General features: G+C 45.6%; 2 protein-coding genes across 4 annotated transcripts; one reads left to right on the top strand and one right to left on the bottom strand.

The window, feature by feature from the left end:
- Positions 1-2,809: 2,809 nt before the first annotated feature.
- Positions 2,810-6,726, bottom strand: TMA7 (translation machinery associated 7 homolog; the record flags this gene model as incomplete). The annotated part of the gene is made up of 4 exons (XM_083490860.1): positions 2,810-2,999; positions 4,705-4,792; positions 5,150-5,205; positions 6,546-6,726. The coding sequence occupies 4 exons, from the start codon at positions 6,724-6,726 to the stop codon at positions 2,965-2,967; spliced, it is 360 nt and encodes a 119-aa protein (XP_083346986.1). The 3' UTR covers positions 2,810-2,964.
- A 337-nt stretch (positions 6,727-7,063) lies between these two features.
- Positions 7,064-26,166, top strand: CCDC51 (coiled-coil domain containing 51). Of its 3 annotated transcripts, none has more exons than XM_083493018.1 (4): positions 7,064-7,338; positions 10,330-10,685; positions 13,934-14,098; positions 25,340-26,166. In XM_083493018.1, the coding sequence occupies exons 2-4, from the start codon at positions 10,416-10,418 to the stop codon at positions 26,108-26,110; spliced, it is 1,206 nt and encodes a 401-aa protein (XP_083349144.1). In that variant the 5' UTR covers positions 7,064-7,338; positions 10,330-10,415; the 3' UTR covers positions 26,111-26,166. The 3 variants fall into 3 exon arrangements, with proteins under 3 accessions (XP_083349144.1, XP_083349142.1, XP_083349143.1); XM_083493016.1 differs by having other exon boundaries at positions 7,067-7,331; XM_083493017.1 differs by lacking the exon at positions 7,064-7,338 and adding an exon at positions 7,465-7,598.
- Positions 26,167-26,471: the final 305 nt, after the last annotated feature.

Here is a 26,471-nt window from a genome sequence, read left to right as displayed (position 1 = left end):
AAGAGCGGACCTCCAGAACAAATTAAGTTCTTAACCTTAGGTATCACTGTACTATTCTTGATGAACTTCATCTAGAAAGAAACTGACTGCCCCCCCCCTGGAAAAATAAAGATCAGAATTGAAGTATGATAGATTGGAAGGGACCCCCCCCCCCCGAGTCACCTAGTCCAACCCCCTGCAGAGCCCTCCCCCTATAGTCTTTTGGTTGTTACAATATGTCTGTTCTTTTGGCCCACACAGTGCAGAGATGCATTGACCGGGGGGGGGTGAATGGAGGAACCTGCCCAGTGCCCCCCAACTCGTGCCGTTCTCGTGCTCCAACGCTGCTGGTCCTCCCCCTCGAACCCACAGTCCCGCCCCTCCCTCTCCCTGAGCCTGGAACTTGCGCTTCCCTCTAGCTTGTGGGTGATGCTTTTGTTAGGCATGGGCGTAGCCAATCAATCAAAATCAATACAAATTTAAATTTGGCAAATTAAATTTTGTGAATACATAAATCTGGCAAGACTCACAGCATATATAAGGGGACAATCGGACCAGAAATTATTAAAAGAATGGGGTTGTGCTAAAGAGTATATGAAAAAAACATTGTTCTGGAGTAAGTATATTGGTATGTAATGAATGATGCTTTACAGGGTTAAAGAAAAAGAAAAATGGTGTTAAAAAAACAGTACAAAGGTGGAAGTAATCTAACTAGACACAACAATATAGTAAGAGTAATTTTTTGAGGTCTTAGAACAAAGGAAGGAAGTCAATACGTGTTTATGTACGTAATGATATGGTTTTTTTCTGTAGATGTGTACTTTTTCGTTTATGTTTAGTTTTGTTTCCTTTGTTTTGTTTTTGTTTTTCCTTTTTCTTTCCTTTTTTTTGTATGTTCCTTTTTTTGTATAGTATTATTTTGGATTCAATGTTTGTAATTTTTGTTATGATTCTGCATTGAAAATAAAAAAAATTAAAAAACCAAAAACAAAATCAATACGAATTTTGAGGTTCTGCTCCCCCCCCCCATAAAGCCTGCCCCCTAATAAAAATCCTGGCTATGCCGACAGGCGTAGGAAGGGAGGTGGTGCGGTCCGCCTCGGGTGTCATCCCTGAGGGGGTGACAAAATGGCACACTGCGGGGGGCGGCACTTACCGTGGGGGCTGGCCTGCAGTGTGTCCAAGCCACGTGTCTCCCCTGGGATGGCAGCATGGGGCTTGTGTCCGCTAGGCGGACTCCGTGGATGGCTTGCCGTAGTGCCCCCTGGGTGGATCGCCATGGCGCCCCCCCCTGCATGGATCACCCTGCCCCCGTGGGCGGATCGCTGCTCTGGGTGCCGGAGCAGGTAGCTATGCCACTGGTTACGCCCATGCTGGTAGGATTGCTGTATGTCCTGTTTTTCTAAAACACGGCACATCCATCATAAAAAGTACAGATACAGTAGGATGAAGGGCAAAGAGCATCTAGCCTGGCTGAGCCCTCCCCTATGGAGGTTTGCATGGATTTCTGGGCAGGCCAGAAGCATCAAGACCACTTGCAGACATTTCCCTAGGAAAATTAGCACCGTCTGTACCACTGAGATGCTCTCCGATGTAGTCTTCTCCATTGATGGGAAAGACACAGAGGTCAAACAACAGGCATGCAGCGGGGAGTGGGGTCGCGCTGAACAGATCTGGGATGGTTATGCCCTCTCACAGCCTGAAGGGATTTGCTGGGACCAACGCAATACGACCTACAGTCTGGGATGGAGGGAATCCATCAGAATTATGGGGTCAGTGAGCCCAATTCAAGGTGCTAGTAATAGTGGAGAAAACTCTAAAGGGTTTTGGACTCAAGTACTTGAAACAGTAAGCTCGAACTCGGGACAAAAGGGAGAAACGTGCGAAGAGGAAGGCACGCTTGGCAAACCCTCACCATGAACAACTCCCACCCGGAATCCTACCTCCCCTGTGTGGAAGGATATGTGGATCCAGAATTGGCCTCCACAGTCACTTACGGACTCACTGTTTGTGTTCATGGAAGACAATCTTACTCGGTAGCGAGTGATCGCTGAAGAAGAGGACCCGAAACAGTGTCTCCTCTAATATCAACCATCTCAGATCCTTGATATCAGTGATGGCCAAACTTGGCCCTCCAGCTGTTTTGGGACTACAACTCCCACCACCCCTGGCTAACAGGACCAGTGGTCAGGTATGATGGGAACTGTAACCCCAAAACAGCTAGAGAGCCAAGTTTGGCCATGCCTGCTCTAAATGGTAGGGGGAGGCCCTGTTGGTGGTCCTGCCCAGTTTGCACTGATCCATGATAGAACCTTCTCTCTGAAATCCACTGGATGAAGACATCCACGGTGTCACCAAGTTTTTCTTTTTCAGGCAGCCTGCAGAGCTGGATATGAAGCCTGCAGCTTTGGTTCTCCTGCGCTTGGTCATCTTCACAGAGACTTTAGAGAGCTATGGCTTCGCTTGATATGAAGGGCCGTAGCTCAGCGTCAGTCAGGGTCAACAGTAATGAAGTAGATGGGCCAATGGTCTCAATGAGTATAACAGAACTTCCTATGTTCTTATGTTATCAGAGAAGCCAACCAGACTTGTGCAAGCTCACTGACTTCTAACAAACAGTTAAGGACCTTAATAGATCCTCTCTTTTTCTGTTTTGCATGCCCCTTCATTAGATATCTCTTTATTCTGCTGCTCAATATAAATACCCTGCACAGTCTCTGAAGCAGAATGATGAGAGCCGTAGTCCATTAATATCTGGAGGACTTCTGCCTTATCTCCTGATCACCCACCACAGGAACCAAAGGACACAAGTAAAGAAACTCAGCGGACGTTAACAAAAAAAAAGCGCCATTTATTTTGTTTGAACGAAATGTACAAAGGTGCTCAAATTCATGTTTCCCACAACATCAGCCTGGAAATCCATCCTAGTGCCAAGCATCCAGGGAGAGTGAATGCTTTTCTTGCCATGTAGTCACATCAAATCTGCTACTTTTTCCCAGATTTCTTAATCCCACCTCCAGCTGCAAAAGGAAATACATTACTATCAGGCTTAGGAAAGAGAGTTAACATGTGGTACTAGAAGCAAAATCCAGAAGTCCATCTCTCATCCTGGACTTACTAAGGACCACATTGGATAAATTGCTTTTCTCCTCATCCAATGCATATACATAGAAATAAACTGTCATAAGGCAGTCTAAACTCTGAAAAATCAGGTAGCTGTCCAGTATGCAAGAACTCCCAGAAAAGATTCTAGGAGCTCTGCAAGGCACTTGTCTCATTTACATTTAACCGAAGCCCTATCTATCTAACCAGGACTTGCCAACTACTCTGCATGACTTGGAACCAGAAGGCAAGACCTCGAGAGGCCCAGAGGGTTGCAACACAAGAAGGGGCCTTCTCTGCAGTGGCTCCCCATCTGTGGAATGCTCTCCCCAGGGAAGTTCCCTTTTTAACCAGGCCGTTGGTTGATTTGATTGACATCCTGTGCCCTTTAAAAATGTGGATTTTTGGGGGGGGGGTATTAAGTTGTTGTTTTTATTTTGATTATATATTTTGTGGTTTTATATTTTGTTCTGTGAACCACCCTGAGACCTCCAGGTATAGGGCAGTATATAAATTCACCAAATAGCAATAATGTTAATAATAATAATAATAATAATAATAATAATAATAATAATAATAGACTACCCCAACACACAGTATATTGGGCAGCCCTTGATGTCTCTCTGGACAGTTCAGTGGCCTGCCTTTATCTGCTGGGATGGGTCACCGAGTGTGTTTCAATTAATGCTCCAGCATCTGCAGTTTATTTTAAACTGTCTTTAACACTGTGTTTAAATTACACGACAGCGATGGCTAATAGCATAGTTATTGCGAAGGGAAAGGTATTCTATGTTGGGGGTGGGAGCAGCAGCTGGGTTCCGCCAAGGGCTACGATAAATCCACACATTTATTCAGCGTCAGCATGATACAAACTGTAAGGCACAAGGTGGTGAATGGCAGCGAGACATATTGTATATGCACGTGGTCTTGTCCTTGTGTTTGAACACTGCCACAAAAAGTGCATTAAGAACATGAGAGCAGCCTGCTGGATGAGGCCAATGGACTATCTCGCACAGCATTCTGTCTTCACAGTAGCCAACCAGTTGCCTCTCGAAGCCCACAAAGCAGGACCTGAGCTCAACAGCATTCTCCCAGCCTGCAGGTTCCAGCAAGTGGAATTCAGAAGCATTCCTGGAGACGAAGTATAACCAGCATTGCTAGCAACCATTTACCTCCATGAATTTGTCTAATCCTGGCTGAATCCAATGCTAGTCTTAGTCAGCACAGACCTACTGAAATTAATGGATTTGAATTAGTTGTGTGCATTAATTTCAGTGGTTCTACTCTAAGTAGGACTAGCATTGGATGAGACCCGTTGTTAATTGAGATACCCAAGACTCGAGTTATGAGGCAAGCGACATGTTATGCTATTTACTATCAACGGCGCCTTCAGGCATTTGGGGGAGGAGGGCACGGAAGAGAATAAAATTAAATAGGAAACAGGCAAGTGTAAGCACAAGTTTCTAAGAGCAGTGAACAACCTACCATGTTAGATCTGTTAGACTTGGCACGTTAGCCCTATGTCCCTAACCTTGAGCTCCTCCCAGCGTCTATGTCTGCCCAGCAGTCATATCGCTCAAGGTAATTCTTCATTTGCATACAGTTTTAGAGAAAGCCACTTACTAAGTGGGCCCTTGCCAGCTGCTTTTGCCTTCAACTCTTCAAGTTTCTTCTGCTCTTCCTTCTGTTTTTGCTTGAACGCTTTGTCTTCCTGTTGGGACATTTGTAAGGAACAGCGTGAAAAAGCAACGAACCGGAATTATAAATCCACAATGACAACCGAACGATGTCAAAATGAACTCTGACTTCTTTCCTTCCGAAAGGGGAGAAGGGCACTCCTTTCAAAAAGCAGCTGTCGGCACAAAACACACAGTAGTCTAGCCGGCTCATTCTGGAGTGACCACAGATAACGCTATTAGGGATTGGAAGAGCAGTTATGTGGAGCCCACAATACTCATAGTAAGATGCTGCCTCACCAACCATCTCCTCTCCCCGTATTCCTAAATCACAGTTTCTCCACAGTACCACCACCCTTCCTTCACTCTACACCCCCTTACACATTTCTCACCTCATCCATTTCCTTTGCTTGCTTCTTGGGCTGTTTCAAAGGTTTCTTCTTGCCACCTGCGGGAAAAGGGAGAGGGAGAGAGAGGTGATAAGAGACAGACTCCGGGGCAATGGCAGGCAATTAGGAGAGAGTCGTTTCATAACCTATGCCATGCTCCCACTGTTCTTTGCTTGAGGCGAGAGGGGCCCTGGTGTTTTGAATATTAGGATTTTGGATATTGCAGGTGCCATTGTGGGGTCTCAGGAAAAGCCAGAGGCCTGTTCGTGTCCTGTTTTGTTGGTTAGCCTAACTGATGCCATTTTGCTTCTGTAAAAAACTGCCTGCTTTAGAATTTAGGAGGGTGAACCACAAATATGTCAAGACCTGATAACGTTGCTAGGTGATTTTCAGGAAAATCTCCCTCTGCCGGGCAACTCTCCCCTTCAAGATCTCCAGGCAGGGTGTCCTGTTTCGATCAGTGCAAGGAACCTCGAAAGGGGAAAAGGGAGGGGCATGCCTATAAAAAGTATGAACAAAGGCTGTTTGGGGCGGCTTCACAATCACACTGGTGAGTGTGGCTTCCCCGATCTGTTTTGTTGTTGTTGTTTAGTCGCTTAGTCGTGTCCGACTCTTCGTGACCCCATGGACCAGGCACTCCTGTCTTCCACTGCCTCCCGCAGTTTGGTCAAACTCATGCTGGTAGCTTCGAGAACACTATCCAACCATCTCATCCTCTGTCGTCCCCTTCTCCTTGTGCCCTCCATCTTTCCCAACATCAGGGTCTTTTCCAGGGAGTCTTCTCTTCTCATGAGGTGGCCAAAGTATTGGAGCCTCAGCTTCAGGATCTGTCCTTCCAGTGAGCACTCAGGGCTGGTTTCCTTCAGAATGGAGAGGGTTGATCTTGTTGCAGCCCATGGGACTCTCAAGAGTCTCCTCCAGCACCAGAATTCAAAAGCATCTATTCTTCGGTGATCAGCCTTCTTTATGGTCCAGCTCTCACTTCCATACATCACCACTGGGAAAACCATGGACTTAACTATACGGACCTTCCGCTCTGTTTTACGCTGCTGAATAAACGAGTGATGGTGGGAAATCTCCTCTGTCTATGGCATTTATTGGCTTTTCAGTGACCAAGGCAGCTTGGGCCCGATTAGCGGACCCCAACACCATCCCCTTGCCGTGTGGGTCCCTCTGCTCCCAGGAGATGTGGCTGCTGTTATTTAAGGCCGGGTTGTTGAAGAAGGCGCGCAGCTGGCAGTGGGACCCGAAGCCGCGGTCCCTCCCAACGAGACCTTTCCCCCGCTTAGCCCCACAACCCATGAGGCGCCCCCTCCCACTGCCTTCCCACCAGCAAATCCCTGCCAACGGCCGCCCGCAGCCTTCCCGCCATCCCTGCCCCTTCACCGAGATTCCTTACCGTCGCGTCCCGACATGATGCTGCCTCCTCGCTTGCTGGCTCGCTGCTCCCCGACCCTCCGCTCGCTCCGACACCCGAAGGCCCTGACGCCGGGGAGGAAAGGAAAAGGAGCAGCACCAAGCAGTCGCAGGTATGACGCAGAAAACACTTCCGTACGGCCCGGAAACACCACTTCTGACATAGAGGCAGAAAGGGATAGAGAGACCATAAAGATAGACGGGGGGAGGGGGGAAAGGGCTAGAGCGACGCGCAGAGTGCAAGCGAGACCATAGAGATAGACGGGGAAAGGGCTAGACCGACGTCTAGAAGGCTATAGGGAGAGACCATAGAGATAGACGGGGAAAGTGTAGAGCGACGTCAAAAAAAATCATACAGTCCGTTCGGAGAGTTGAGCGTGAATAACTGGTTCAGTTTGAAAGATGGAATTCCCCACAGAGAACATCTCTAGAAGGTTTCGGCCTCCCACACGATCCAGTCGCCTGCTTTCCATACCTTTACCTCTCACCATAGAGATATCAAGAGGGTAAAGTGGCACCGCTCTGCGTCCTTTAGCGAATCACGGCCTATGACGACTTCCGTTTACCCGTCTTTTGAGATGCGTGTCACTCTACATTTTTCCTATCTCTACAGACACGGATCTTCTACGTCTATTTCCAGCGACCCCCATACATTACATCCGCCCGGACTTTGTCATGGTGTCTTAGCTTCTCTTTGCCCGGCATTTGCAAGTCCTATGCTAGACCGTGAGCTGGAGTTGGAAGAAGAAGAGAGAAAGAAAAAGAGAGAGTGAGAGGTGCGGGGGGTTGGAGAGCGGGAGGAAAACCCTGCGCTGCTGCTGTTGCCATACAGCTAAAGTGGGGCGAGAATGGAGGGAGGGGGAGAGGAGGGGAGCAGCGCCCCCAAGGAAAAGGCGGGGCAGGAGCAGAGTCCTGAACTGCTGGGGGTGCCGAGTGGGCTGGGAATCCGACCAGCAGCCAAAGGTCCCCTAGCTACTCAAAAGTGGGAACAGGGACGGCCACTTTTTAAAATGCTTTCATTAAATTTCAGTTGCAGGTAGGTTGCCATGTTGGTCTGCCGTAGTTGAAACAAAATAAAATAAAATAAATCCTTCCAGTAGCACCTTAGAGACCAACTAAGTTAGTTCTTGGTATGAGCTTTCGTGTGTTTCTGAAGAAGTGTGCATGCCCACGAAAGCTCATACCAAGAACTAACTTAGTTGGTCTTTAAGGTGCTACTGGAAGGATTTCTTTTCTTTATTTTAATTTGTTTTGTTTTGTTTTGATTAAATTGCAGGTTTCCAAAGTGGCTTACAGCAGTTGTTGTAGTTGACAATGGAGTGCACCTCCAGGGTGAAGTCAAACCACTGACTTAGCAGCACCAAAGGGACTTCCCCGAGGTACAAGCCTGGGCAATGTGTCTGGAGGTCCTGAGCTGCCCAGACGACAAGGCCACTTGGCCCTACTGATGTGGTCCAAAGGAAAGCAGGGCAATATGTTGCACAACAGCTTGGCTGCAGGAGTTGCCGGTAGGGCAGGGCCATGTCTGGTTTTCAGCGTCGCAATCTGGTGATACATCGCGACGTTGAAAGGGAGGATTAAGCTGCCTCATCCCTGGACCACGAGGTGTCAGAGACAAGGCAGCTTGTTCCTTTGTAAAGTGTATGGATATGGAGAAAAAGAATCAAAATTCCAATTAGAGATATTGAATAATGAGTATAAAAATTTGTCTAAAATGTTGCTGGAGTGGTATACAAACGATGAAGAGGTTAAATTGGTAATGATACATTGGGCCAGAGATTTTGGTTATAATATACAATATGATGAATGGTCAAAATTATGGAACTGAAAGACTAAAATTTACGGCATGTTCTGCGTTAAAGGAAAATGTAATGAAAATGGTATATAGATGGTATATAACGCCAGTAAAACTAGCCAAAATGTATAAAACATGTAATAAGTGTTGGAAATGTAAAGAAAAAGAAGGGACATTCTATCATATGTGGTGGGAGTGTAAAAAGGTGAAAGGTTTCTGGGAAATGATATATAATGAATTGAAAAAGATGTTGAAATATACATTTATTAAGAAACCAGAGGCCTTCCTATTGGGATTGGTAGGAAATGAGATAAGTAAGAAAGATTGTAAACTTTTTCAATACGCAGTTACAGCAGCGAGAATACTTCTGGCCCAAAAATAGAAACAGGAAGAAATACTGACGGTGGAAGAATGGAGATTGAAACTGACTGATTATGCAGAACTAGACAAAGTAACAGGGAAGATTCGGTATCAACGAGACCAAAAGTTCATCGAGGACTGGGGAAGATTTACAGATTATCTGAAAGGCATATATGATGAACAAACGTTTGTTGGTTTTCAAGAGACTCTGTAAAAAATAGAGAAATATTGTTAAAAAGAGAATAATAGGAGGGAAGGAGACATCTAAAGGCAATACTAAGTTAAGAAATGCGTTAATAATATAGATGCAAACAAAAGATCGGCAGAGGAGCTGAGGGAAGTCAAAAAAAAGAGATGAATGTGTGATAAAATGTGAATTGATTGTATAAAAAATTGCTGGAAAATGAATAAAAAATATTATAAAAAAGCAGCTTGTTCCTGCCACAGACTCAGTTCGCAGGGCTCCCTCCGCCTTCACAGGTGGGGGTGAGATCACCTCTTTCTCCAAAAGTGCGAGCACACAGTTGCCCGTACCTTACCGGAGCAGTTTAATAAACCCCCCCACAACTAAACTGAACATATACTGTATTTTTCGCTCTATAGGACACACCGGACTATAGGACGCACCTTGTTTTAGAGGGGGAGAACAAGAAAAAAAATCTCCCCCTCTCTGCTCAGCGCCCCTTCAGCGAATCGGCAGGAAAAATGGAGCCCCTTTCATTTCTCCTCCCACTTGTCTGAAGGGGCGCTGTGCAGCTCTCCCTCTCTGCTGAAGCTAGAAGAGTCTTGCTCTTCTGGCTTCAGCAAAAGGAACCCGAAGCCTGCGACGCGCAGCGGGAATTCGCTCTGCGCTCCGAAGGCTTCAGATGGCTATCCCTGAAGCCTGGAGAGCGAGAGGGATCGGTGCACTCCCTCTGCGCTTTGGAGGCTTCGCGTTGCTATCACTGAAGCCAGTGAGCCTGCATATGCTCTATAGGGCATACACACATTTCCCCTTAATTTTTGGAGGGGAAAAAATGTGTCCTATAGAGTGAAAAATACGGTAAATAAGATCTAAAACAAAGATACAAAAAATTACTATCAATACCAGCAACAAATCCCCCCCCCCCCACACAAAGCCCTCTAAACTATACCCCGTCCATTTTATTCAGCATTATTTGGCATTATTAACCGGGAATTGACGTTTAAATCTTTAGGACAGGGATGGGGAAGCTAGTGCCCTCCTGCTGTTGCTGGACTACAATCTGGTCATTCCTGATCATAGGCCAGGATGGCTGGGACTGATACGTGTTGGGAGTCCAGTAAACATCTGGAAAAGAGGAGCTTCCCCATCCCTTGTTTAGGTGATCATTTGGACAATTGCAAAAGAAAAAAATTATGATGCAAGACTGTTTTTGCTTTGGTACCTTCAAAACATGCTGTGGATCCATGTAATTCTCAAGGAAAACATTTGCTGATCCTGGAAGTGAAAGTGGCAATTAAATATTGCAAAGTCAGTTTAAATACTTACCTAAATGGCCATTCTGCATCGAAGGGACATTGTTTTAAGAGGTTTGTTTATGGCTCTGAGTGATTGTTTTTCTCCTTCTTCTTTGCACCTGTACCCTTGCAGATATTTTCCACCATGACTGGAATCTATGGTCAGTTTTGATGACGTGTCATATGGTGTCTGTTGCTAGCTACCCATGAGCCAACAACATGCAACATCACAATTTGATAGCTCTGAGGAATCACAAAATGCGCCTACATATAGTGAGAGCCTACTGCTCTCCAGCTTCCAAGAGGCCTGAAGCCAACACAGCTGTGGAAGTGGCTACAAATGTTCTTTATCGCTTATCAGAAGCTGGGAAAGTTTTGGGAAGAAACGCCATTCAGAGAATCTCTGCAACCTCCCAGAGCTGGTGGGACAAGTACGAGGAATTTGTCGGACTTAATGAAGTCCGAGAGGCCCAGGGAAATGTGACGGAGGTAATGACAACATCGTTGGTACATATTGGATAAAATGTATCTGAAGGTCTGCTTGCTGCTGTACAGACTTCCCTGCTTATTTAAGATTTAGCAAGTTCTCTGAAATACATCTGGCTGGGACTAAGGCAGGGGTCTGCCACCCGCGGCTCCGGAGCCGCATGTGGCTCTTTTACACCTTTGCTGCGGCTCCGGGGCGGATACTAGCGAGGGGAGGAGGCGCATTGTGTGCCCCGACACTCCCCACTGTGGCGGGCGCTGTACTGGCTGTGACGTCGCATGGGGGCAGTGCGTGACTAATGCACGCACCGTCCTGACGTCACCTTCCCGCCCGCTGTCAGATCGCGACTCCGGAGATATATTTGTTTTAAATGTCGCAATGGTTTTGCGGCTCCCAGTTTTTTTTTCTTCGGAAACGGGTCCGAGTGGCTTTTTTTGTCTTAAAGGTTGCAGACCCCTGAACTAAGGAGAGGCCCCTCTCAATACCCGTCTACCCTGCTTTTGCATTCCTTTTCTAGATAGTCATCTCGCTACCTGCTTAGTGGACTTTTGCCATCCTTTTTAAGGCTTCTGCTTCAGTTTTTTAATACCTCTAGAAGCTATTTCAGTTGTTTTATTGCAGGCATAGGCAAACTCAACCCGCCAGGTGTTTTGGGACTACAACTCCCATCATCCCTGACCACTGGTCATGTTAGCTAGGGATGATGGGAGTTGTAGTCCCAAAACATCTGGAGGGCCGAGTTTGCCTATGCCTGTTTTATTGGGTGCATTTTGATTCCAGTGTTAACCCTGTGCTTTTGTTTTCCCCCCTAGCTTTTTATAAACTGCATTTTTACTCCCCTTCTGTTGTTTTGATTCAGGAATGGGGAACCCATAGTCCTTGCAAAGATTGTCAGACTACAGCTCCCACTGACTCCAGCCAGCATGACCAGTGCTTAAGAATGATGGGAGTTGTAGTCCAGCAATATCTGAGAGGTTTCCCCATCCCTGATTTCTTTGATTGTTGTTAGTTGACTTAAAGTATTTAGTGAGTACCTCTTTTTATTTCTGCTTAAGCCTACTGCTCTTAATTTGTCTAGGGTTAATTGATCTGATAGTGGGACGCGGGTGGCGCTGTGGGTAAAACCTCAGTGCCTAGGACTTGCCGATCGCATGGTCGGCAGTTCGAATCCCCGCGGCGGGGTGAGCTCCTGTCTTTCGGTCCCAGCTCCTGCCCACCTAGCAGTTCGAAAGCACCCCCAAGTGCAAGTAGATAAATAGGTACCGCTTTATAGCGGGAAGGTAAATGGCGTTTCCGTGTGCTGCGCTGGTTTGCCAGAGCAGCTTAGTCACGCTGGCCACATGACCCGGAAGTGTCTCCGGACAGCGCTGGCCCCCAGCCTCTTAAGTGAGATGAGCGCACAACCCTAGAGTCAGACACGACTGGCCTGTACGGGCAGGGGTACCTTTACCTTTAATTGATCTGATGGATTGTTAGCAGACTTTCTGAGGAAAGGTGAGAAGATCATGTTTTTTGTGAGGTTTTTTGGAAATTATTTTTTATTGATTTTACAAATGTAGAATTAAAACACGCCAAATACATATTTATATATAGAGATTACTGTGAATCTCACAACTTCGCCCCACCCCCTCCGTGGGTTTTATTATCAACATTAAGAACTGCATATTATTCCACAATCTATATTTTGTATCAATCCATTTTATCCATGGTATTTGTTACATTACAAGTGGGATTAAAATCCTGCTAATGTTTCCATCTGCTTGCAGTGGTCTCCTAAATAGATTATAAATTTTCCCATTCTTTTAAAAAGTTTTTGTCCTCTTGGTTCCTGAGTTTTCCAATCAGCTTTGCCATTTTGGCATAGTCCATCCGCTTTAAATCACTAGTCAGTAAGGCTTGATTTAAATAATTTTTTTATAGAAAGGTTCAACCTTGCTGACATCCTCTTAATATTTACAACCAGAGGAAGGTTTCATTTTTGCAATAATAAATTTTCAGAGCAGTTTTTTTACAGTTACATAAAAAATGACTGATTTGGTTATACTATCAGAAATACATAGGCAGATAATTATGAAATCATTGTTTATATTTGGACAACTTTTCTGCTGTACTTTATTGGAAGGAGAAAAATAACCATTTCCTTAATAACAATTTAAACAATGTATTTAACTAAAACAATAACATTATAGCATATGTATCCATGTTTGTTAACCGATGTGGTTAAACAATTTTTTTAAAAAAAACTTAGACTGGGTTTTAGCACACATGAAAAACTTTAAACAAATCCTTATTTTCTGATGAATAGCCGTTGGACTATAATGTCGCAGATAGAAAACTATCTTTACTAAGATTTTTCCTCCAAAAGCATTTTATTTTAAAAATCTGATTTAAATAAAAAAAAATCTGATTTAAATAAAAAAAATCCAGTATTTTTATTTTTATTTTTAAAAATCATTTATTTTTATCCATGCTGGCTAATATCACCCGAGCAGCTGTTTTCCCATACATAACAAGTCCTTTCTGATCTTTTGGGATGTCGGTACCTATAATTCCTAATAATGTTTTAAATAAATAAATTTTATAGCAGCACATACAAAAAGGGCATCAGGACAAAAAGATAAACCTGGAGGCAGGGAGCTGTACAAAACATAAAATATAAAATCAATTTGAAAAAGACTAATATAAAGGTACCAACATCTTATCCTAGTTGGACAGCAAAAAAAGAAAAGAAAAGTCCAAAGGGCACAAGGAAGAGGGAAAGGGCCAAATACCATAAATTGAGTAATCAGATTTGGCTGGAATGAGGCAGTCCATTGTATGAGTGTATAAAGTTTTTTTTTAAAAAAAAAAACTACCGCCATGTGGCCAGAAAAAAATTGTGTTTCATCAGAGACCTCGGAGACTTTAAATCAGTGGTTCTCAACCTGTGGGTCCCCAGAAGTTGTTGGACTACAACTCCCATCATCCCTGAGCTCTGGCCTTTCTAGCTAGGGGTGATGGGAGTTGTAGTTCAACAACATCTGGGGACCCACAGGTTGAGAAAAGCTGCTTTAAATAAACACATTTTAATTCAATAGGAAAGCCTGTCCTTCTTTTACCTATCGGCTCCCCTCCTTTCTGTCTCTCTCTTTCACTCTGGCGCAGAGTGGATAACGATGGTTTAATGCAAGCACTCCGGCTTCAGTGAGTTAGGCTGCCAAACTTGTAGATGGCAAGCTCATCTCTCCCTTGCCCACCCATCCTATTCTAGGCCGAAAAAAGGTTCATGGTCGCTCGTGGGATTGTACGAGAATCTCGGGAAACCTGGGAGGCCCAGCAGCTCAAACTGAAGGAAATCCGGGACCGTTTAGACAGAGTCTCGCGTGACGACATTCAGTATCTGGAACTAGCGACTCTGGAGCACAAATTACTGCAGGTAAGAGTGTATCAGAGTCCGTGAGGGGAGTGAAAGGGTAAAGGCCGCCGGGACCACATAACACCGGTCTTGAAAGACCTACATTGGCTCCCAGTACGTTTCCGAGCACAATTCAAAGTGTTGGTGCTGACCTTTAAAGCCCTAAACGGCCTCGGCCCAGTATACCTGAAGGAGCGTCTCCACCCCCATCGTTCTACCCGGACACTGAGGTCCAGCGCCGAGGGCCTTCTGGCAGTTCCCTCACTGCGAGAAGCCAAGTTACAGGGAACCAGGCAGAGGGCCTTCTCGGTTGTGGCTCCCACCCTGTGGAACGCCCTCCCTTCAGATGTGAAGGAAATAAGCAGCTATCCTATCTTTAAAAGACATCTGAAGGCAGCCCTGTTCTGCTTGCTCGCTTCATTTATTTATCGAAGGTACCTTTTGCCCTTCCTTTTGGAACTGCCTCAACACAACTTGAAAATGTAAAAGCACTAAAGGTTGCTAAAACAGCAGGTGCAACGATGCTGATGGTTGTTGAACTACTTTTTTGTTTTTTTAAAATAAGGGGCCAAAACCGTTTTCTGATGGTACTGTTTTTTGAAAGGCCTGCTAAGAGTTTCAGTGATCAGCAAACCACCACAGGCATATTGGCAGAATGGCAGGAATAGGATTTTAGAAATAGGTTCTGGTGGCATTATTTTCTTTTTATCTGTTCATTTGCAAGGAGGCATGTTTCAGCTGAACACTGGGCATTCTGCTTTTCTGCAGATAGATTTGTTAGTTGTACATCACCACATTCAGAAGGATTCCTTATCACCACATTCAAAAGGATTGGCACTGTCGGTCATGCGGTGCCCCCCCCCCGAAAAAACTTAACTACTCTGGGCAATCTCCCCCCATTTTCTTAATTTTGGGTACCCCAAAATAGGGCTTGTCTTATACACGGGGTGTGTTATACATGGAAAAATACAGTACTTTATTTTTGCATTCCAAAATTTTATTCATCTCAATTGCACTCCAGTCAAAACAACAATCCCTTATATAACAACTGCAATATTAACGGCATCCATTTGTATTAACACATTCAGTGATTTATAAACCTATAGGCCTATTGCTATTCCTTACTTGTAATCTGAAGGTGGTACAATTAACAAGGCAAGTGAGTCCCCCAGCAAGAGATGGTGCCGTGGACCCCCTGGCTGTGTTCCCCGGACCCCTAATTGGGAACCACTGATCTAATCCAAACCCCTGCAATGCACAGATCCTGCCCACAGCTGTCCCTGGGTGGCCTTGAACCACCAACCTTCTGGTTAACAGCCAGATGCACTGTCCATTAGCGCCACTGGGGCATGGATGAGACAACAGCAAACTTCCCTTCCGTTTTGTAGTCCCAGGACTGGTGTGGAGTAGGGAAGCAAGTTCCCTGCAGCTGCTCCTTGCTTGGCCAGCGGATGGCGCCACAGTGGCCTTCCCCTTGCCGTGTTGTTTTTTTCATGGGAGGCAGAGGATGCAACACTCTGTGGCCCTTATTTCAATGGCCAGTGGTTGGGGCCAAAGCATGCTTCTCTTTTAATTCAGCTCTGCAGCCCCAGGACTGCAGTGAGCCCCTTCGGTTTGCAGGGTATGGAATATTTTGGCAAGGACTGGCATGGTTATTTATCATGTTGTTATATATGCAGCACCAGCTGTCTGCTTGACAAAGTAGAAGAGGACATCCTTACTGGAGGTACAGTCCGGTTCTGGGCCAAAGAACAAAGAATGTCTTTGAAGCGTTAACTGTGCAGCCGATTTGGCCTATTGGAGGACAAAGCCCAAGCGCTTCCTTAGAGGAGAGGCATAGAATCATAGAATCATAGAATCATAGAGTTGGAAGAGACCACAAGGGCCATCGAGTCCAACCCCCTGCCAAGCAGGAAACACCATCAGAGCACTCCTGACATATGGTTGTCAAGCCTCTGCTTAAAGACCTCCAAAGGAGGAGACTCCACCACACTCCTTGGCAGCAAATTCCACTGTCAAACAGCTCTTACTGTCAGGAAGTTCTTCCTAATGTTTAGGTGGAGTCTTCTTTCTTGTAGTTTGGATCCATTGCTCCGTGTCCGCTTCTCTGGAGCAGCAGAAAACAACCTTTCTCCCTCCTCTATGTGACATCCTTTTATATATTTGAACATGGCTATCATATCACCCCTTAACCTCCTCTTCTCCAGGCTAAACATGCCCAGCTCCCTTAGCCGTTCCTCATAAGGCATCGTTTCCAGGCCTTTGACCATTTTGGTTGCCCTCCTCTGGACACGTTCCAGTTTGTCAGTGTCCTTCTTGAATTGTGGTGCCCAGAACTGGACACAGTACTCCAGGTGAGGTCTGACCAGAGCAGAATACAGTGGCACTATTACTTCCCTTGATCTAGATGCTATACTCCTATTGATGCAGCCCAGAATTGCATTGGCTTTTTTAGCTGCCACGTCACACTGTTGGCTCATGTCAAGTTTGTGGTCAACCAAGACTCCTAGATCCTTTTCACATGTACTGCTCTCAAGGCTGTGAATATTAAGAGTGCGGAGGCTCCCTCAAGCTATTTAATGCAGAAACTAGACTGGGATAACTCTGTAACCAAGAAAACCATTTTGTAGGGCTTCTGAAAGCCTACTGAGGCTTGCTGGTGTTTCATTTCCCATTCCCCTGACTACATAGTGCAAGAGCAGAAATTATGATATGATACGATAATCTTTATTGTCATTGTCCCATACAGAACAATGAAATTGAAATAAATCTACATCAGACATTCAAAAACCAACAAGCCTGTTATCCCAGCTATCCCAGCCTGGTTAGCCCCCTAAAAACTCTGATACCCCATAATTAAATACAATATACAGTGGTACCTCTGGATGCAAACAGGATCCGTTCCGGAGCCCCGTTTGCATCCTGAAGTGAACGTAACACGCGACTGCGCGGGTCGTGTTTCGCCGCTTCTGCGCATGCGCATGACATTTTGAGCGTCTGCGCATGCGCGAGCTGCGAAACCCGGAAGTAACGCATTCCGTTACTTCCGTGTCGCCGCAGAGCACAACCCAAAAATGCTCAACCTGAAGCAGATTCATTCCGAGGTATGACTGTACTCCCATAGAGACTACCTTACACTGCGTTTAAAACCAAAATCGCATTTGGATAGAAATTGGTGAAATGGCAATCCTGAAAACCCCAGCATTCAGTTTCCAGTATGTTTCTAATCTTGAAACCAAGGGTGGGGAACCTGAGGCCAAGCAGTGGACTTGTAATCTGGTGAACCGGGTTCGCTTCCCCGCTCCTCCACATGCAGCTGCTGGGTGACCTTGGGCCAGTCACACTTCTCTGAAGTCTCTCAGCCCCACTCACCTCACAGAGTGTTTGTTGTGGGGGAGGAAGGGAAAGGAGAATGTTAGCCGCTTTGAGACTCCTTAGGGTAGTGATAAAGCGGGATATCAAATCCAAACTCTTTTTCAAGGGGCTAAAAGTGACCCTCCATATCTCTCCATCTGACCCATGGGGCTCTCCCCGGACCCTCCCCTTCACCAGCCCTCCTTGAGTGTTTTTTGCCCTGTCCTTGAACTCTGCTACTGCTTCTTTCTTGCCTGGATGGGCAGCAGATAGAGGAATGAGCAAATGTGTGAAGAAACGAGCCTCTTGTACAAAGGTAACATTTTTTTTGTCTCTGACTCCACCCACCCTTCTTCTTTAAAAGTTGCATTATGTCGAGCACTTTCCAGTCCTGGAGGAAGCTGGTTTTAGGGACTAGCTGCACATATTTTTTTTCTCAGGCAATGGACCATTTCACACGTTTCTGTTAAGAATTATTGAGCGTATGCTATCACATGCAGCAGGCTGCTAACTTTCACCTTGCCAATTTGCCCTAGTACTTCATGTCTTCTCACTTCCATTTGACTTAGTCACTCAGGCTGGGCTGGTGGGGCTGGGCTTCAGGGGGCGAGTATCTTTCCAGCATATTGCACAGCGACTACTGAAGGAAACGATTAAGCTTCTTCCATTAGTACAGGCATGGGGAAACTTTTTGCAGTCCTCCAGGCAGACTCTAGCTCCCTTTAGACCCAGCCAGCCTGGCCATTGGTCAAGGATGATGGGATTTGCAGTCCAGCAACACTAGCAGGGTCCCTCATCCCGGCTCCAGCAAACCTGTTGCCTGCTTCCTTGGCTGGTTTCCTGCTTCAGATGTATTTAAAATGATTTGTTATTGGCTTGTCTTAAAATGCTAAAAATGTGGGTTCCCCCTCTCCCCTGATTCCTGTGCCCTGCCTTCCTGCCAGCTCGCCAGCCTTCTGCAACAAAACTCTTCTTTTTTTGGAAGAAACGTTTTCAGCGGGCCTGACATTCCTTCCCTTCCCAGAGTCTGTTTGTTTTAGCTCTGTTGATGTGCAGGCAGAGGGGTAGTTTGAACAAGATCTTTTCATCCCTTCGTGCCCTGCAGCAAGGCGAAAAGAATGCAATACTGTTAAAAATTCCCTTTCTTCTTTTTGTGCTCGCATAATTCCAGAATGAGCCTCCCTTTACATCATAGTTGACGGCTGGCCAGGACTTGCTACACAGGTTCGGTTACATAACCCTTTTCACTATAAATACACACATGCCATAATAATGATTAGGAAATTTAATCTCTCCCTTCTGAAAGAGGATAAGCAGTGTGTCTCTTTCTGAAATAAAGCTCTGCTGGATCAGACTAAGGGCTCCGTTGAGACCAGAATTCTGTTTCTTGCCATGTCCGGCTGGGTACTTCTGGGACAAGTAAGACATGAAGGCACCAGAATTCTCCCAGTTTTACCTCTGTCTGCCCAGCGATTGGTGTGTGAAGAGGTGTGTTGCTCATAGATGTGGCAATTCCGCTTGGCCATCCTGGCCGACCCTAACCACCACGAATTGGTCATCGTTCTGAGGCTGCGATCCTCAGTAGGTGTTGATTCCCTTTGCAGACTGGTCACAGTGAACCCACTGAAATTAATGGACCCAACTTAGTTACGTTAATGGATTCCATTGTGGGTCTCCTCTGAATGCCACCCGGTGTGACTTAACTTCTAGGGAGGAATGACCTGCCAAGTCAGAACTCTTGGTCCATCTAAGCTCAGCCCTGTGTCCACTGACTAGCAGTGGCCCTGCAGGATTTCGGGCAAATGTCTCTTCCAGCCCTGTCTGGGAATACTCAAGTGTGAACCTGTGGCCTTTAAAGCATATCCAGTAACACTTAACACTTAACCCCTCTCTAATAAGCGTGAACTGGATCTCACAATTCAAGCTGCCTGTAAACCCACTTGTCATTACCACATCATGTGGCCGTGAGTTCCACAAGCTGGTTCAGAAGAAGTATTTCTGGAATGTGAAAGGGAAAACGTTTTTCCCAGGAACAACTTTTCTCCTTGTTGTTTGCAGCATTCACCTCCTTGGCGATGTGGCTTTCATAGCCTGAGCCAGCGAGCCACTAGGCTAGGGGTCTCCTCGTGTCCCGATGTTGCCAGGGAAAACTACAGAGGAAACTTCAAGAGGGCATGGACCAGTGGTCTGCCCAGGACTGCAGCCTGCCTTGCTTCTGTGTCGTTCATGTTTGTGGTGGAGCTGTTCCAACCTCTCCTTCGCTTCCATCTGTGCGTTGAGGTTGTTCTTTAAAAAGCCCAAGCCTGGGCTATGCTCCCCGGGGAAAAGAGTGGTCATGAGAAACGAGGGAAGAGCTGGGATCCCGATAGTCTAGTTGACATTTCTTTCTAGTCAAGCAGATGCGAGTTCCTCCCCAGCTGCGCAGATCTATTTTTTGCAGGCATTAGTCCTAAATGCAGGGTCTGAAAGTACCAACATGAAGCTGGTTTGTGAAACAGTCATTGCTATAACGGGCTAAACTCGGGGGGGGGGGGGAGGATGCACCCATTGTTGGGTAATGATTTATAGCAGAAAAACAAGGTTCCTGGGACCTTTCTCTTGGTCACTCTTATGTGTGACCAAGACATGGGGCTACAGGGTGGGGGCTGTGCAGGTAGGGGCAGGTTTCATTGTTAGTGGCTCCCTTTGAACTCTATGGGGCAATGGAAAGAAGCTGCCAATGGGACCTAGTAAGAGGGAGCCCTATCCCCACTCTTCTAGGTACTGTTACAAGGATTCCCTCAAATCTAGGCAGGTCCTTCCTCTGCCCTGCCATTACCTCTTCCTTTCATAATAACCACTTATAACACACAGCAGTTTTAGGGTATTTTTCTCAGCTCCGTGCCCTTCCTCCTTCCCTGCCTGAGCTTGCCCTCTGTGTCTTCATCAGGTTGGGGACAGTCTGCATGTTCTCTCGTTTTTCCCATAATCGTTGAGATTATTGTCAGGTAGGGGGGACCCGGTTTGAGAACTAAAGACCAAGCTCTCCGAAATCAACAGCACAATGCACAGTCTATTTAAAGACTTGGAACTGGACAATTTCGTAATTTCCAAGGCTGCCTTGTACGCTAGTATCGCAAGTCGGAACAGGCGTTCGGCAGGCTGGAAGAAGCGTGGTTGCAATGAAGAGGAAGGCATTCAGGGATGACACTGGGCCTTCACATCACAGCCAAGGTGTGTGTGTGTGTGAGAGAGAGAGAGAGAGGGAGGGCGACAGAAAGAGACAGAGCGAGGAAAAAACACCTTTGCCACGTCTTCCATTGTCTCCTGACTGACCACCCACCCACCACCACATGGTCCTCTACAGCAAAAATATCCACACCCCTGGTCTAAAAAGGGGGGAAGGAAGTATAAATTACTTTCCTGTTTTTAATCCCACATTCTTTTTTATTTTATTTTTATTTACAGTGGTACCTCTAGTTAAGATCTTAATTTGTTCCGGTGGTCCGTTCTTAACCTGAAACTGTTCTTAACCTGAAGCACCACTTTAGCTAATGGGGCCTCCTGCTGCTGCTGTGCCGCCGGAGCACAATTTCTGTTCTCATCCTGAAGCAAAGTTCTTAACCCAAGGTACTATTTCTGGGTTAACGGAGTCTGTAACCTGAAGCGTCTGTAACTTGAGGTACCACTGTATTAAAGATTCTCCTCTTTTACAAAAGCACACGCATCGTCTCTTTCTCTTTCTTCAGGGTGTGTTTTCTACAGATCAATTACATTTGTCGTGAGACATTGGTGTTATATGCAGTATAGGGTTGGAAAGAAAAGAGGGGGGACAGGAGAGAAGGGGTGGGGTGGTAAAGCTTATGTTCTTTTACTTAGTGTATGTGTGGGGTCTTTGTGTCTGCGTCACTTGGGTAGGCTCTCATTCTGTTCGCTTGTTGTGTTTCCTTGGTGGTGAGAGAGGCTGGGGCGGCCAAGGGTGATTGTCTTTGGTTGGCCGCAGTGGGATTTGTTTGTGCGTGGGGTTGTTGGGTTAAGTTAGCCACACTGAATCGTTTGCTGTTGGTGGGTGTCAGGAGCTCGGCCTACACATGAGTAGGACCCTGGTAGAGACACATGCCCGACTGGCATATTCTCTCCCTCCTGGTCGCTTGGGAGTTTCAAAAGCTTTCTTCTGCCCGAACATCACAGCGACTGATGCCAACCGGCACCGGCACACATAGGGATCCGCAGAGTTTGCACAGTTGGGTAACAGACTTCAGCAACTCAGCATTTTGGGAAACCCAGCCAGATGGGCGGGGTATAAATAATAATAAATTATTATTTTGGCTAATCTGCTTTATTTACATATAAACATACACGGAGCCCCGCAACATGGCTCCCTCTCTCTCTCTCTCTCTCTAGCATCAGACAGCAAAGAGAAAAAACAAAGGACAACAGTCCCACTTCACGGAACACAGTAACACAAACATCCTGTCTCTGTCACTTCCCACTCTGTAGAGTCAAAACATATACCGTCATGTGATAGACAACAATCCCATGACTGCAATCATGGAGCAGGAATTCTAACATCGGGTTCATGTTGTTGTCTTGTTGGGCTGTGTATGTGGTAAAGGGGAGCCATACTGGAGGTAAAGCTGTCTTCTTCTATTTCTCCCCATGTCAGTTTCAATCTATGGGTTACCTTTTCTAGTAAGGCGGTTTCCCATACCGCTTGAAACCCGTGTTGCATGTTTATTCCTGACAGGTCCCTCCAGTTTCTGGCTATGATATTTCTGGCCGCTGAGAGTAGGTGGGTTATGAGCTCTTTATAGCGTGAGTGGGCATTGTTATCTTGGAAGATGTTCAGCAGGGCCAATTCTGGGGTGACTTCTAGTCCCCATTTAGTTATTTTGCTTATTTCTTGTACGACTGTTGTCCAGAAGAGTTGGGTTTTGGGGCATTCTCACCACATGTGGAGGTATGTGCCTGTGGAGGTGCACCCTTTCCAGCATTTTGGTGAGGTTTCCGAGCGCATTAGCGCCAGTTTCCGTGGTGTTAGGTACCATCTGTAAGTGAGTTTCAGGGTGAGTTCTGAGAGCCAGTGTGGTGTAGTGGTTAAGAGTGGTAGACTCGTAATCTGGGGAACCGGGTTCGCGTCTCCGCTCCTCCACATGCAGCTACTGGGTGACCTTGGGCCAGTCACTTCTCTGAAGTCTCTCAGCCCCACTCACCCCACAGAGTGTTTGTTGTGGGGGAGGAAGGGAAAGGAGATTGTTAGCTGCTTTGAGACTCCTTCAGGCAATGATAAAGCGGGATATTAAAACCAAACTCCTCTTCTTCTTTTCTTTCTGCTGATATGGATTCAAAGGAAGGTTTAGACCACATTCTAGTCCATTGTGTGGGGTTAATTTCGTAGCCTGTGTCGTCCTCCCATTGTTTATTGATTGTGTCAGGCGGGTTTCTGGGGCTTTGGAGCAGTGTTTTGTATATTGTGAATCCCACATTCTTTTGATAACGGAATACTTGTTTAGTTTTTCTGTTTGCTTATTTCTTCATTTTGGAGCTTCACTGAAATAAAGGGAAGATGACTCTCCACTTCACCCTGTTTTCGCTAACATCGCGCAGTCTAGCTTAGCCTTATCTTGAGAACATTCCCTTCGAGAATGAAACGGGTGATGCTGAGCCATATTAATGCTTGTGCAAACAGAGATTGTGGACTTGAGGATAAAGAGCCAGGGTACAAATGGTGCGTTTTATATTGCTCCTGCCTGGGATGGCAAAGATGTCATATTCCCTTGTAATCCCCCAGTATTCGCTAGAGGAGGATCTTGCTAGCCCCTTTTCTGCCAGAGATAAAAAAAGTCCTAAGCCAGCTATTTCCTGTACATGCACATGCGGTTGACCTCCTGTAGCCACAGCTTTGACAGCAGTCTTGATTGGGAGAAATTGACAGGCGACGCAGTTCCTGGCATGAAACCAAGAACGCTGTGGCGTTCTTGCACACATCAAGCTCTTGTTAAAGGCACAGAAGCAGGGAATGGTGAAAAGCTGGCAACCCCAGTATCATCCTGGGGCAGATTATGCCACATACGGTCTTCCTTTATTTATATATTTTGACAAAGTAATAATCATAAATGAATAAGAATAAAAATGTGCACCCCACCACCGAGACCATTCCACTGTAACTATCCAACCTCCCAAAATTCCAACACCTCTAGCGATGGTTTGACCCCTTTCCCTTTTAACAGTACAACTTCTACAAACACCTTCCATATCTCCTCAAAATCATTTCTCCTGCATATTCCCCGTCTTACCTTAATGGCACGTGTTAATTTATCATTAACAGCTGTATCCCACAACTCTTTATACCATTCTTCCATTTTATATTCTGCTTGCCCCTTCCACTTCCTAGCTATAATAATTCGTCAATAAATTTGTAAGCGAGAGGAGGGAGAAAGGTTGTTTTCTGCTGCTCCAGAGAAGCGGACACGGAGCAATGGATCCAAACTACAAGAAAGACGATTCCACCTAAACATTAGGAAGAACTTCCTGACAGTAAGAGCTGTTCGACAGTGGAATTTGCTGCCAAGGAGTGTGGTGGAGTCTCCTACTTTGGAGGTCTTTAAGCAGAGGCTTGACAACCATATGTCAGGAGTGCTCTGATGGTGTTTCCTGCTTGGCAGGGGGTTGGACTCGATGGCCCTTGTGGTCTCTTCCAACTCTATGATTCTATGATTCCTTCATAGCCTGCGAACCTTCCACCCATCGTAAATTGATAATGATGCTACCTCTGGACTTTCAGTCAGCTTTAACCCAGTGATTTCTGTTATCTCCTTAAACACCCTTTGCAAAAAATAAAATAAAAAATTGTACAGTGGTACCTCAGGTTAAGTACTTAATTCATTCCGGAGGTCCGTTCTTAACCTGAAACTGTTCTTAACCTGAAGCACCACTTTAGCTAATGGGGCCTTCTGCTGCCGCCAGTGACGCTGGAGCACAATTTATGTTCTCAGCCTGAAGCAAAGTACTTAACCCGAGGTAATATTTCTGGGTTAGTGGAGTCTGTAACCTGAAGCGTATGTAACCTGAAGCGTATGTAACCTGAGGTACCACTGTACATATTTACACCCCCACCACATGTGAACATAATTCCCTGTTTCCTGGCATCCCCTCCAACATAACACCAAATATTCCTTGCTTATTTGGTTTAATCTGACTGGTGTTAAATACCATCTCAAAATTAATTTATAATAATTTTCTTTTACTCTTATAGACAACATTTTCTACGTACGTTTCTCCCATATTTTCCCCCAGCCTTGACTATCTATTTGCCCTGTTGTCTCCTTTTCCCACACTTCTTTAAATTGATCTAGACAAAGATTAAATGTAAGGTATTGGTTGTGTTTAGAATAGATTTATGAAAGATTTAGAAAACTTATTGATTAGAATATTTGTGTGAGATTGTATGGGGAAAATAAGGGAATAACAGATACAATCTTGCTTAAAATGTATATAGGAAGTGCAGTGTAAGCGATGGAAGTCAATCAATGAAATTTTATTATTGAGATATTTGTAGAATAAATTTGGAAGAAATTCTTCCAACTCTTCTTCTTCTTCTTCTTCTTCTTCTTCTTCTTCTCCTCTTTATTTTTTCTTTTTCTTTCTTCTTTTCTTCCCTTTTTCTCATTTGTTCTTTTTATATATGTGTGTGTGCTTATCTGAAAAATATATGTATGTATTTGCAATACTTTGCTTATATTTTGTAATAATTATGTTAAATAAATTAAATTTTTAATAAATAAATAAAATAAATTGATCTTCTTGATTCACAGTTTCTAGGAATATTTCATAAATTTAACTGGTTTCCCCCCACATACCAGTCTCCCGAGGTGGTTCTGGCACCTAACATGCTGTTCTTTTAACAAGGCCTGTGTGTTTTCCTTGCAGGAAGAGAAGAGGTACCGGAGCACCTATCAAACTGCGGAGGAGTCTGAGCGGGAAGCCTTCTCCCTCTTCTCTGCTGCCGTGAGGGAAAGCCACGAGAAAGAGCGGACGAGAGCGGAGAAAACCAAGAACTGGTCTATCATTGGCTCAGTGCTGGGGGCCATTATTGGGGTCCTGGGTTCTACGTACGTCAACAGAGTTAGGCTGCAGGAGCTGAAAGCCTTAGTTTTTGAGGCACAAAAGGGACCTATCAATCTTCAGGAAGCGATCAGGGAGCAGGCCTCCGCCTACAACTCCCAGCAGAGGGATCTGAGTGACCTCGTTGCCAGCCTGAAGGACATCCTACAAGCAGTGGCCGTGACCTCGCAGGAAGCGACAGGGGATTCCTCGGCCAAAAGCACTCCTCTAAAAACAGACCCTCTCTTAGTTTCCGTCAGGGAGCAGCTGAGCTACTCCAAACAGATGAGCTCCTTCCTCGAGAGTTTGCAGCGGCAGCTTAGCAGCCTGGAAAAAAGTTTAGGGCAAATGGCTGCCGAGGTCCAGAACGTGAAAAGGGGACCCCAGCCCACACCTGAGAGGAAAGCACTGCTTGGTCCTTCGACGGAGGGGAGCAGCCAGACCTTTGAGGCAGAAGACGTGGTTCTGGAACTGTGCAACACAGAAAGGAGACTGGAAGCGCAAATGAAGAGGAACTCCATCTACAGCACGGCTTTCACATGTACTGTCTTTGCTATCACATTCCCCATGCTCTACGTCCTCCTCAAGGGGAATTAGCCCGCAGCCCAGCAAAGAATAATTTGTTGGAGTAGTAAAGAGTCATTCACCCTTCAGTCTTGACGGTTTCTTCTTGATAATGTGTGGTTGTTTTTGAAGGCAATTTCCCGAAATTGTACCTCAGACTAGAGCTGCGTGCAAATGTATTGTGGTAAAACATACAATCTGTATCTCTTTCTCGTGTTCTTTTCCGGACTGCTTATGAAGTTCGCAAGTTCCTTTTTGTGGGGAGACAGATGCAGGGTAAAACAGCTTCCATATTATGTTATCCTGAAGGGATAAGCCTTTTTAACGGCTGCTAGCAAAACCTTACTTGATGTACTTTTAAAGAACAAATTAGCAAGGATGCAGATTTTGCAGT

This window comes from Podarcis liolepis (genome assembly GCF_965112155.1).
Source record: "Podarcis liolepis genome assembly, chromosome: 2".
Classification (NCBI taxonomy): domain Eukaryota; kingdom Metazoa; phylum Chordata; class Lepidosauria; order Squamata; family Lacertidae; genus Podarcis; species Podarcis liolepis.
Note: the sequence above shows the minus strand (reverse complement) of the source record. Positions and strands in the feature narration are given on the sequence as shown.